Source organism: Equus przewalskii, chromosome 1 (assembly GCF_037783145.1).
Source record: "Equus przewalskii isolate Varuska chromosome 1, EquPr2, whole genome shotgun sequence".
Classification (NCBI taxonomy): Eukaryota; Metazoa; Chordata; class Mammalia; order Perissodactyla; family Equidae; genus Equus; species Equus przewalskii.
In genome coordinates this window covers 49,691,818-49,705,459 of record NC_091831.1, presented here as the reverse complement: position 1 = coordinate 49,705,459, position 13,642 = coordinate 49,691,818, and the positions used below count along the sequence as shown (strand labels likewise).

The window sequence follows — 13,642 nt, the reverse complement described above, 5'->3', positions numbered from 1 at the left end:
GTCAAAGTAAAAGCACAGATGTTGAAATCCCATCATGGTGTTTGACCAACACAACAACCCTGTAACTGTTGTAAAGTAGCGAGCTCGTCAGCATGTTCAGTTCCATTACATTGAGCATCCGTGTAGTCTGACATCTGGCCTGATGCAGGTGAAATCAAGTGAGCCGTGTGAAAAGAGCAGTGTTCATGTAGGTGATTAGGACACATTTAAGTGTACAGTGTTAGCATTAGTCTCTCTGTAAAATCTGAGTACTGCTAAAAGCAATTTTCCAGTATCGTCTCTTTCTTGATGATTATTTTAATTAAGAAATTGTAAATCGTAGGTCCACAGAGTCCATGTGAACGGACAGATATCAGGATGGCAATAGTAGCCGATCACCTGGGACTTAGTTGGACAGGTAAGTGTGTACACTCCTGAGTGAAACAAATACACTTTCTTAATTTCTCTGTCTTACTCCCAGGCGGTTCATCACCAGAGAAACAGAAAGGTTTTTTTACTCATTATTTGTTTCTATTACCCATAATTCTATCTACCTAGAGATAATTACTGATAAAACCTTGGATACTGTGTTTTTCAAAGCTTTTTTGATGCGTATACACTAAATAATAGGAATTTAAATATTAATTTCACCTTAAATTGAAACATTTTCTTCACAATGCCATTTCTAATAACATAGGATTTTTACCTAATAGCAAATTTGTTTTGTGGCATAAAGGAAAACATGGCTAAGGCCTATGATTTTTAAATAATCCACTATTTTAAATATGGTTTATGCCCTTAGAACACCTCTCTTAGGCAACAGTTCAATTAATCCATGCCTAAGTTTCACACATTTTGATCATTCATGAGTCATTGTCACAATTTTTGATATACACATATTATCTGTATATTTATTTACCTGATACTTTTCTTTAAGTGGAGTCACTTTTATGCTTAAAGATTTATTTAAAAGGAAATCTTTATCACTTTGATAATAGAAAACAAGGATCATTTTCACTATCTAACAAGGTAGATCATTTCACTAACTATATAACAAGATATATCATAACAACATCATTTTCACTATGTAACAGGAAAACAAAGGGTGACAGTAAGTTTAAATTTTGAATTAAAATTTTTAAAAATAGGATACACATAAATAAATCTATTCAATTTACGAAAGTAGTTGAGTTCTGTGAAATGAATCAAACTTTATGATCAGTGTGTAGAAAAGGAATATTTGGCTTGATTTAGCTTCATTAAAGATGAAGATAAGGTTCTGTGTCAATTAGACAATTCTGCTTTGTGGTTTTGATGTTAACTTGGCCCCTGAAATCCTACCTTCCATGAATCAGAGAAATTTTCTTTTATAGGTTGAATGTATTTTATCTAATGCACAGCCAAAAAACATAATAGTTAAAAAAAATAAATGTTAATTATTGTCACATTGAAAGTCATCTTGCATACCATCAGTGACATACCTTCTGTACTCAGAGAAACAATGATCTATGCTATTAAAAGGGAGAATATGAAAGTAGATAATGGCCAACAGGTCATCTGCATTTTCTTCCTCTGAATGCCCTAAGTCTCCCCCACATGTTCAACCCTCTCTCTCCTTCCACCCAGTACCTGCTCTCAGGCATACTGCTGATGACCAGAAGCCTAGTGGAACTCTGAAAAGACAGGTGGTCTGAGTAATCCTTTGCAGGTTGTTGAGAGTTAATAGCAATTCCTTATGTATAAATATTTGCTAACATAAAATTAATAGTAATATTTTAACATTGGACCTGGTAATCTGAAAATATACTGGAGCAAATATTGATTTTGTGGTATTACATGCCCATAAGTATTAGATTATTTTCCTGAAGCAAATCCAGTCCTTACTTTATCAGAGTAAATTTTTGAAGAAGATGTGACATAAGAATAGCCAGACAGGGGCCGGCCCAGTGGCGCAGCGGTTAAGTTTGCGTGCTCCACTTTGGCAGCCCAGAGTTCGCTGGTTCGGATCCTGGGTGCAGATTTATGCACTGCCTATCGGGCCATGCTGTGGCGGGCATCCCATATATAAAGTAGAGGAAGACGGGCACTGATGTTAGCTCAGGGCCAATCTTCCTCAGCAAAAAGAGGAGGACTGGCAGTAGATGTTAGCTCAGGGCTAATCTTCCTAAAAAGAAAAAAAAGAATAGCAAGACAAAGTCATAAAACTAAAATTATTAGTGACAGTGTATCTTTGCTCCCCACTGAGTCTCCAGACAAAGGATAGAGTTTGGTTATGACGGTTTGTTGGGCAGTAAGGAGTAGTCTCTTAAAACACAAAGAGATAAAGAACTCTAAAAAATTAAAAAATGAACTTTTCTAATTTGTATTACAAATGCTCAGTGAAGATTATTAGGAAAATTAGCATGTAGAACAAAATTTAAATCTGACCCTCAGAACCACTGTTAACATCTTCATGTGCTTTGGTTATTTGATATAAAGCTTTTAAAATGTTATATACGCAATGTAATTTTCTGCTTTTTTATTTGTAATTACATAGTTTATACAAAATTTACCATTCTCTGATGTTGGTTTTAATGGATCAATCACATCTAATAGACATCCTCTACAGTGGTGACAGTGCACTAGTGAGTCAGGAATCCAATCCATGCTTTGTGTTTGTTTTTAAATGGAATAGAATGGAAAAGAAAATGTCTGTGTATTACATGTATTAAGGCTAAATTTTGCTCCGTGAAGATCTGGGTTCATTTATATAAACACCATGATCTACAATGTATTTCTAACTGTAGGCCTGATCAAAGCAGTTTGCAAGCCAGTGCATTACATTAATTAACTGCTTTCCTTTTGTTCAACACATGGAGTCTTTTCAATTTTTCAGCAGTACAAGCCTACAGTGAACATTCATGTTTGTAAATCATTGTGTACAACCCTGTGTATCCTCACGATAGATTTCCACAAGTGAAATCACTTGGTCAAAGGATATGGACTTTTTTGAGCTTGCTGGAAATATTTCTTAAGCTGGAGAGAATCTTGACCAATTGCTTTTCCATGGGAAAATTTTTTCCTATTTCTTACTTTTTATAATCATTTACAGTAATACACACCTGATAAATATTTTTAATTGTACAAGAAATATACAGTGAAAACTAAGTCTCCTTCTCATCTTTGACTCCTAAGTTTCCCTATCCACAGGCAGCCACTAATAGTCACATTATATGTGTCTTTCTAAAGACACTCTCTGCATTTACAGGATCGAGTGTATAGGTATACACATTTAGCAGGACAGAAACCTATCTCCCTTTTATTTTTCACACAGGTGGCAGCATATGAGAGACAATGATCTAGCCTGGAGTCATCATTTAACCTCCTAAGTGGAGTTCATGAAACTTGGAGGCATATAGAGTAGAATATTATGTGCATAAATGATGTACTTCGTGAAGATTGCTTAGGGAAAATCCTACCAGCATCTCTTGTGCCATATTTATGAATTGTATATCCCTACTATCTTGTATGAAGTTTGCTCAACTGCAGAGAATAATTTGGCTGCATTAAAAGAATCCAGCAACATCCTCTTTGTACAGATCAAGAATCTTTATGAAATAATCTCTAAAGGGAATCTGATTGTAACTAAGTAATAACCTCAGGAGAATTATATCACAGCCTGTGTATGATCACCACATTCCTGTGAAATCAAGAGATCAAGTGTATAAAGATTAATGCCCACGGCTGTACTTGGGTTTTACTATAAAATTCCTTTCCTTTTTATTTTTTGTGGCAGTTCAGCATTACTTTTATGAAATATATGTGATAAAAGTAAAATATGAAATCTTAGTAACTCTTTTTCTTTTCTACAGAACTGGCAAGGGAACTGAATTTTTCAGTGGATGAAATCAATCAAATACGTGTGGAAAATCCAAATTCTTTAATTTCTCAAAGCTTCATGTTATTAAAAAAATGGGTTACCAGAGACGGAAAAAATGCTACAAGTATGCTGAAATTATATTACTTTAACTTTCAAAACTGCATATATCCAATATTTTAAATAAGCCTACTGTTAACAAAATCAGAGTGATCATAAAGTAATAGCAAGTCTTTTGAAATTATACTTGTTTAATTTATGCTAACATCCTAAACTGTCTTTAGGAACTAGCTTTTTAGAAGGCAAGTAGTAGAGAATTTTTTTCATTTTTATCGGTAGTTCTCTCTGTGACCATCAAAAATAAAAATACAGTTTTAGCTGTTAAATCATGGGGGTGGTAGTCAGAAAGACTGTGACGTTACTGCTATAGCCCGAGATGGATGTGCAGGTAGGTAGAGAGAGAAGGACAAAATCAAATTCTAGGATCAAATCGTTTTATTCAGCTTGGTCTGTAGTGGCAGAGAATTCCCTAATATTGTTGGGTTTTGTTTAGTTTTCTTGGGGTGGTGGGAGGGGAGTGGTGCTATACGGTGACAAGTGCCAACCCATGACAATGTGGACTAAGTTATTGTGGGTTTGCCTGTGTCAGCCTGACCTTAGTAAGTCATTAAAATGCTAAGCATCAAATATGAGGGTGACCCAGTTTGACAGTCTAAAAGGAGAGGAACATTTTAAAATTTTATTAGATCCTCTTATAACTAAAAAGAGTCTAGCTATTTTGAAGCCCATCTGGTCTGCCTTTTACGGTGGAGTGAATGTTGCTGTCATCACACACAGCTTCACAAAGTGATTCTTAAGCCCGTAACCGGTCGTCCCTGAAGCAGCGAGCTTTCTGAGCCCTCTGGAGAGGGATATTGCAGATTTGGAGGAGTGAAAATGACAAGAGGGGCAAGAAAGCCATGCCTTTGTGTGGATATTGTGATGACTGGAAGAAAATAATTTAATTGGAGTTTCAACCTTTTTTTCTCCTTTTTCAGCTGATGCCTTAACTTCGGTCTTGACAAAAATTAATCGAATAGATATAGTGACTCTGCTAGAAGGACCAATATTTGATTATGGAAATATTTCAGGCACCAGAAGTTTTGCAGATGAGAACAATGTTTTCCATGACCCTGTTGATGGTAATTGAATTTAGTGTTCATATTTATTTAATCATTTGATAAAATTCAAAAGTGCAGTAGAACAAAGCAGTCACTTAAAACCAACTGACTTGTGATTTGCTTGACTTAATTTCTCATTTTCACAACATTTTCTCTGCCAGAGTCTGCAAATAAACACTCTGATAGAACAACCTTTATAAACTCTAGACAAACTTATATAAAATAGTTATGAAAAATGAGGTACAAAAGCATGAGTTAACTAAAAGAGTTGGTATTTCAAATATTTAATATGACCAAATAGAAGAAAACTTAATATCTAGAGATGCATTGCTTTTGTCATTTTCATATTAACCTAAAAAACTAGTGAACTTTATTCATATATGAGTAAAACCAAAGTGTAAGCTCTTTTTGCCAATAGCAAGTATTAGGTCAAGTTTAAGCATATAGTATACAAATTGTTAAGTAAAATGGTGAATTACTCTTTGGGGATCAACTATTAAAGTGTGTACTGAAAAAGTCTAATGTATACTCAAAAAGTGTATTAGTTATTTAGCATTATTTTAAGTTCATATGCTACTATTGTTTAGAAAAACCCTACTTTGTCTATCGTATATAAAAGGCAACATAATCTAATTCAATGAGCATAGATGTCACTAATAACATAATAATTCCTCTTTCACATTAGTTTAATTTATATAATGTCATCTTCATTATGTAAATTGGGGCTTTTTCATCAAAGTATTAAGAAAAGTATAACAAATATCTTACTATGTTTTTCAAGATGCTCGTCTTCCTTCACAAATGGAAATTTATTCCTATAATGAATTTTGAGCAAAAAATGTCGATGATGGTATGAAGGCAGGAAGAGGAGCTAGGGATATTTTTCTACTATTTCAAGTTTTGAAAAATATGGCAATTTTTTCCATTGTTAAACTGGCAAAGTTAGACTAACAAGAATCAATAACTCCTAATTGTGCATATGTTATATGACAAAAGATCTCAAATTCTTAAACAGTTTCTGCTTACTAAAGTTAAAATCAACAGAAAATTTAAAGCATACCTTGTTATCCACATAACATATATATGATGGGTAATAATGTCAAAAGTGTTTTCTTTTTAAGTTTATAAATACCATAGAACCTTGGAAAAAAGCTCTCTTCAAGGCCTGGCTTATATGTGAGACCATATATTGGTAACCAAACTCTTTTTGCACTAGATAAAGATAGACTAGTGTTAATATCATATTATGTATTATTGCCAAGTTATACTTTATAGAATCTTTTAATATTTTTTATTGGGAAAAATTTTTTAAGAAAAGTAGCTCTAATAAACAAGATCACTAGAAAAAATGGAAGTATTCAATGGAATTGAAAACTTCATTTAATTTTAACATTTACAAATCAAAATATCATTAATAAATTCACAAGAGTTTTTTGTTACTACATCTTAATATTTTATATTCCTCATTTTAAAAATTCTGAGGCAAATTTAGGGATGTGTGTATGAAGTAAAGTTCACTTGTGCAGATTACGAACCTCAGCTAATCTTAGCCAAGTTTTCAGCAAGATTCTGGTTTAGAGGTGACCATAACAGAAAAATGTTCACTTACCTATAGCAATTTGAATTTACAACAATACCGAAGTTGATATTTACCTTGGACTGATAGAAAAATTAGGCTTTAGCTTTATAGACCAATAATTCAGAAAATGTGCTTAGTTGCCTTTCTTTTCCTGTCTCTCCTCTTCGTTGAACTTTTGTGAAACTTCCTTTCCTCACCATGACCAGACCTTTGTTGACTTTTCTCTCTGCTGATGAAGAAAAATACTCCCTTAGTCCATGCAGCAAAGTTTCAAACAAGAGAATTGCTCCTTCCTTCCCCTTTGTGTAGGCTGGTTAATAAACCTCCATGTTTCATAGCATTGTCGTGAATATTCAGAGAGCTCTTTGCAAACGGTTTTCTTCCTGTCTCTGTTGTGTATCATTTCTTTTTTCTCTTTATTTGATTCGTGGTTCTGAGTGGACCCCTATCACTAAGTTTACTAAGACCTCCATATACACCACAACCCTTTCATCTCTGTCACATTATGACACCTGAAAACTTTACATGGAGTCTTTTCTACTTTATCTGCTTTTTAAATCCTTTTCCTAACACCTTTTCAGATTTTTTTCCCCAGTGCTACTGCTCCAAAATCTAATAATAATTTCTTTCCAAAGATGAAATTCATTTTTTTGCTGTAAATTTCATGTGAAATAAGTAAGAACTAGAGTTGGATAGTATTGCTTATATGTACAGTTCTTAAAATAAGTTATGTTATTAATTATAAAAATTGGTTTCTTGTGGCTTGCTCTATTCAGTCCACCACAGTATGGATTTTGCATGCTAAAAGTAGAAAGATAATAAATTTGGCCATGGAGTAAATGTATCTTACATAATGACAACTAACTTTATATCAGATTAAATTAGTCTGTGTATTTAAGTTACTGTATTAAAATTACCAAAATTGATGGAAACAATCTATATCTTAATTAGTATTCTATTTTATTATAGTTTGCACTAGTCTTTTATTTCATTGTATTACATTTAATTGAACTAAACCAATAAATTTATCATTATTCTGTAATTCATCATTACATTTTCATACCTGATATAATTTGTCATTCCATGTGTTTTTGTTTGATGTACTCTAATTCATTCCAGTCAGTCCAAATGTACTGTCTTCCATAGGTTATCCTTCCCTTCAAGTGGAACTGGAAACTCCCACAGGGTTGCACTACACACCACCCACCCCTTTCCAGCAAGATGATTATTTTAGTGATATCTCTAGTATAGAATCTCCCCTTAGAACCCCCAGTAGACTGAGTGATGGGCTAGTGCCTTCCCAGGGAAACATAGAACATTCAGCAGATGGACCTCCAGTTGTAACTGCAGAAGACACTTCCTTAGAAGACAGCAAACTTGAAGACTCAATGCCTTTAACAGAAATGCCTGAAGCAGTGGATGTAGATGAGAGCCAGTTGGAGAATGTATATCTGAGTGAGTATCCTCAATACCTCGGAAGTATGGCTGGGGTCCCAAAAGATGTTAAACCAGCAGAATCATTGAAACAGACTAGAAAAGTAGGAGTAAGCTCTGAGCAGCAAGAGAAAGGAAAATCTGGTCCTGATGAGGAGATGACGGAGGAAAAACTCAAATCTCTGTTTGAGGACATTCAACTTGAAGAAGGAGTAGAGTCTGAGGAGATGACAGAAGAAAAAGTACAGGCTATTCTTAAACATGTTCAGCAAGCAGAACTGGAAATGTCTTCAATTACAGGTTGGCAGAACGAGACATCAAGTGGAAACGTAGAGTCCCCGGCTCAAGCTCGAAGAATAATTGGTGGGTTACTAGATCGAATGGATGACAGGTATGGCTCTGCTTCAGAAAAAGGAAAGTGAAACACAAGTTACATGTGTTTACATGTAAATAGTTTGTTTTAAATATATGCTTCTTAGCAATTACTCTTTTTCTAAATTACAATTCTAGTTTTGGGATAATACCTGCTTTAAAGGTTGGTTCATTCTACTAATCTGGAGAGGGAAAGTTACCCTAAACTCAAATATAATTCTTAGAACTATTGATAGCCTGAAGTAAAATGCAAAAAGTTTTACATACCAGCCAAAGATTTATACGTTCATTTATATGTTCTCTTTACTTTAGAAAACTACTCTTTTTTTTTTTTTTAAAAGATTGGTATCTGAGCTAACAACTGTTGCCAATCTCTTTTTTTTTCTTCTTCTTCTTCTTCTTCTTCTTCTCCCCAAATCCCACCAGTACATAGTTGTATATTTTAGTTGTGGGTCCTTCTAGTTGTGGCATATGGGACACTGCCTCAGCATGGCCTAATGAGTGGTGCCATGTCCATGCCCAGGATCCGAACTGGCGAAACCCTGGGCCACCGAAGCAGAGCACGTGAACTTAACCACTTGGCCACAAGGTCGGCCCCCTTTTTGTTTTTTTTTTAAAGATTGGCACCTGAGCTAACATCTGTTGCCAATCTTTTTTTTTCTCTTCTACCCAAAGCCCCCCGGTACACAGTTATATATTCTAGTTGTGAGTGCATCTGGTTGTGCTATGTGGGGAATCTGAACTAGCGAAACCCTGGGCCACTGAAGCAGAGCGTGCAAACTTAACTACCTGGCCATGGGGCCAGCCCCTACTCTTTTCCAGTTGATTAGAAAACCCCTGTGGCCTAGTGGTTAAGTTCAGTACACTCCACTTCAGTAGCCAGGTTCAGTTCCTGGGTGTGGACCTATACCACTCATTGGCAGCCATGCTGTGGCAGTGACCCACATACAAAAAAGAGGAAGATTGGCACAGATGTTAGCTCAGGGCAAATCTTCCTCAAGCAAAAAGAGGAAGATTAGCAACAGAGGCTAGCTCAGGACAAACCTTCCTCAGCCAAAACAGAACAAAACCAAAAAAACTGAGGTTATTTCATAACCATATTTAATATTTTCATATTGCTGATAAGCTTCTTGCTCGATAAAAATTCCCAAAGAGGAGTTTACAAAACTCCTTTTGAAGAATGGTAGCATTAAAGTATTCTATGTTCAACCTACCAAAGAGAATTGCAAAGACAACAAGTAGCACTAATTTTGATGTCTATGTTCAGATATAGTCACAATTTTTGTTGCACAGCAGGAAATATGTTATAGGATTTTCACAGTATGCTGGGACTATTTATTCTTACACATACAGAATAGGGTGCTATTGATTTTTTTTTATAAATATGTTTAGATAATCAGAATTTGATTTATAAGAATACATACATACACACTTACATATGTATACATAGTATATATATTATACATGTAAAATATTATTCTAGTTACTGCCTTCAGAAGTCTACAGGTAATAAGCCAAGACACTAAAAACAATACACAAGCTACAAAATAAAATAGAAGCCTATCCTGAAACTAGTAAAAATTAGAAATAAGTTTAAAAGAAAGTGTTGGAAGAGAAGGATTTTTAATAGTTGAAAGGAACACAGTTCTCAGAGGAAGCAGAAACAACAGGTGAGCACCAACCCCCTGTTCACCAGTGAGAGTCAGCAGAGGTCAGGACTGGAGAAAGATAAGAACCAAGTAAGGGGATTACGGTTGGAAAAGCATGACTGCAGGATTCACAACTGGAAACATATACAAAGACTGGACTTTGGAGTTCTTGGGGATGCCAGAGCTCTCATCACGGGAATTCATTTTGTTCTTTGTCAGCAGTTTTTTCACTGGCAATATAAAAGCATTTTGAGATAGCCTCCTCTTTTAGATTGGTGGGTCTAGAACTCTGGGTATGTCCATGAACCTCTCAGGATTACTTTTGAAGATGGAGAATCCAAGTAGCTGTATAAGTGCAGTTAAACAAAACACAGTGACAGCATAGCTCTCCAAGTTGGGAGTTGGAGTGCTGGGGATGCCTGGAGCCTGTATCACCTCCTCACCCCCATATCCACATCCATGAGCGCTCCTCAGAGTTTGAAATCCAGTGACCAGATTTTTCATGCCTTTCTACTTTACGCCTTCAAAACTAGTTAAACACATGGTTGTTAAAAATTTAGAGCTTGTGAAGCCCATTTTCAGCCATATGTTACCATTGTAAATTTCCGCATTTTATCTTCTGCAGCCCTGACCAGTGTAGAGATTCCATTACCTCATATCTCAAAGGAGAATCTGGAAAATTTGAAGCAAATGGAAGCCATGTGGAGCTCACTCCAGAAGCAAAGACAAAATCTTACTTTCCAGAATCTCAAAATGATGTAGGGAAACAGAGTGCTAAGGAAACTCTGAAACCCAAAATACACGGATCTGGTCGTGTTGAGGAGCCAGCATCATCACTAGCAGCATATCAGAAATCTCTAGAAGAAACCAGCAAGTTTGTAATAGAAGAGCCTAAACCCTGTGTGCCTGTCAGTGTGAAAAAGATGAGTAGGACTTCTCCCGCAGACGGCAAGCCAAGGCTTAACCTACATGAAGAAGAGGGCTCCAGCGGGTCTGAGCAAAAGGTACGTCATCTGATTATCCAGTATGCTGTCATTTAAACTGAAAGTACTGATGCTTTGCTTCTTTTGATTAATATTGCAGCACGGGTCCAGGGTTCTTGACTATTTCCAAATTATAAATGCATAATCAAAAACTGTAACGCTAATGTTGAGGGTAAAGAAAGTATGAGTAAAACATGCTGTCTGACCTTCATTCATTGGGTAGGAAAAAGGAATAAGCATCTCTTTAGCCATTTTTCAGGAGAGAAAAGAATTACAGAGATGTTAAGTGACTAGTTTTTAAGGTCCAGTATTAATTTTATCTGGGATTCAGGTTTCGTAACTCCCAACCCAGTCTTCTTTCTTATGGAAAGAGGATAATTATTCTGACCCTTTCTGGTTCTTTTGCATAATTTAAAGAGTTTATAGCATGTGACTCTTATGAGGGTTCTACTCTATAAGGTCTCTTGCCTGAAAGTGTGTCTTAGAAAGTGAAGAAACACAGTTCCCAAGCCTAAAATGAGGTGGGTATACACAAGTGTTTTTTGACAGCATTGAGAAAGGTCAATTTTAATAATTTTTATATCTAAGTTGATAATTATCTTGATATTTGTTTTTAATAATTTTAAAGCCTTACTGTCATGGAATTATTTGCTTCCTCTTTGTACTTATATCTTTTTTTGGTATCAGCTAATAGATTTTTTTAATTCTCTGAGGTTTACCATTTTTAGATATAAAAAAAATTTTTAACTGAAATTATGACTTATAGATTGATATAAGAAAATAAAAATCAATTCTGTTTCCTACATTTTGACTGCTTTTTGCTCTGCCAATTTTTGTGTCTTTTCATGAACTATGCAATAGACATAGATTGAGAGTTATACATCTTTGGAATAGTGGCACTTGCAGTTTTCCCTAAAACATCTAGTTTACTTAAGATACCGCAGTGTTTTTAGTAGAAAAAACAAGTCTGTTGTAAAATAATGAGTCTGTGATTCATTTGAGGTTTAGGAAAACTTACAGTAAACTCCCAATCACTCAGGAGCTAGTTGTCAGCTTATCAACTAATCATATCCTTTCCTTCTCCTTTTGCAGGCTTGTCTTTTGACCATTTCCCTGCTTGTTAGGAGGGCAAGTGAGAGGAAGTAAAATTCTGGGGCCTTTCTTTCACTTCCTTCCTGACAAATGTGGTTTCAAATATTGATTTCTGTCTTTTAGTTAACTCTTAGTATATTTAAGCAGTATAACTTCGGATGGAACATTCCATTTTAAAAAGAGCCCATGAAATATAAGGAGAAGCAATAACATAGTGATGTTTTAACTATGAAAATTTATTCTGAAGAAGCCTATTAAAAATCAGTAGAGAAGTTCTGAAGTCAAATTATAATATAAACATAAGTAAGCACTCTGTTTGTGTGCATGGGCATACATTTTGGCCATTGGGGAACCAGGGAGAGGGCATAAAGAGGGTTTGAAAATGAAAGTCTTAACCCTGAATAGACAATCAGTTGAGTTCATCAGTAATGGAAAATAATTACGATTAGAAAATGTTTTTGAGATGTCCTATAAATGAGTTTGTGCCTTTTGTATTTGTCACTGGTCTTATTCCAATGCATAAAGGCATAATGAATGAAAATTCATAATAGAGTTAAAGCATCTGGGAGATATGAGCCTGACCTCACAAGAAAGCCAAAGATGGTCAGGATGTTTCTTTTGCGGCCATAGTACAATAGCAACCAACTAGGTCGTCTGATATACGATCTCAGAAAACAGCCCCCTTTTTGTCCCCTAAAAAATCAGGTCAAAAGTCCGGGTGCGGCTCTTACACGGATGACTGCCTGCTGCTACAAGGTAAAGTTCTGCTATTTTCCACCTCTTTCCATGCAGCAAGCCATGACAAGGAGTACTGAGAAAATTCCATTTGGTCTCCTAGTTACCCTCTTTGCCATTTCCTAGAGAATTCTCTATAAGAAACCCTGAACAAGATTCTACCACCATGTTCTCTCTACCCTTCACCTTAAGATTAGTAGAGACTCCAGGGAGAAAATGGAAACTGAAACACTGGTCAAATGGCCACTTTTTCTTTCTGTAAGGGGCTGGTCTCAGATGATTCTTGATAGGATTATGATGTAACTGACATCTAGGTTTGCTGTTAGTGTTAGCATTAACATATGTTCTGCTGCTTTTAAATTTACCCAGGTGAAAACTTTGCCCCAGTTTAAGAGTCCATGTATGGATAATTCAGATGAATTTTCCGTTCTGCCTCATCTAATCTATTAATCCCTGAGTGCTGATCAGTAGTTCTTTTCTTTCACAATATGAGCTCCTCTTACCTTTTTCTGCCTTTTTGAGCCATTGCAGGACTTCCTTTCACAATACTTAGATCATTCTAAGCGTCTTGATTTACAATCCTTTTCTAAAAAAAATTTAAAAGTAATAGGGAATTTAGCAGCCAAAATCTTTGCAAAGGGTAAGAAACTTGGAAACTATTTCCTTTTGACACCATATTATTCAGTAGGGTATTTTGTTCAGATGAAATTTCCTACAAAGTTAAGGGTGATGTTACTACAACATTTAAAAATATTTGTTACATTTACCTTTGGTGAAAAATCGCCTACTTTATTTGACTAACA

The 13,642-nt window shown here is 35.4% G+C and overlaps 1 protein-coding gene and 1 long non-coding RNA gene across 51 annotated transcripts in view; one reads left to right on the top strand and one right to left on the bottom strand.

Annotated features, from left to right (window-relative positions):
- ANK3 (ankyrin 3) overlaps positions 1-13,642 on the top strand; it is a 628,477-nt gene that overhangs the window by 593,305 nt on the left and 21,530 nt on the right. For 44 of the 50 annotated variants that reach the window (XM_070562793.1, XM_070562893.1, XM_070562763.1 and 41 more), the window contains 6 exons: positions 323-397; positions 3,831-3,962; positions 4,873-5,016; positions 7,721-8,029; positions 8,309-8,399; positions 10,655-11,033. In XM_070562793.1, the coding sequence (XP_070418894.1) occupies positions 323-397; positions 3,831-3,962; positions 4,873-5,016; positions 7,721-8,029; positions 8,309-8,399; positions 10,655-11,033 (1,130 nt within the window). Of the gene's footprint in view, positions 1-322; positions 398-3,830; positions 3,963-4,872; positions 5,017-7,720; positions 8,030-8,308; positions 8,400-10,654; positions 11,034-12,809; positions 12,861-13,642 lie in introns of all 50 variants that reach the window. The other 6 variants (XM_070562847.1, XM_070562841.1, XM_070562836.1 and 3 more) reach the window with 3 other exon arrangements.
- The window catches only part of LOC139074141 (uncharacterized), an 88,016-nt gene continuing 78,109 nt past the window's right edge, over positions 3,736-13,642 (bottom strand). The window contains exons 3-4 of the long non-coding RNA XR_011523654.1: positions 13,343-13,425; positions 3,736-6,803 (exon numbers count right to left, since the gene is read on the bottom strand). This is a non-coding gene — a long non-coding RNA (uncharacterized lncRNA). The remainder of the gene's footprint in view (positions 6,804-13,342; positions 13,426-13,642) is intronic.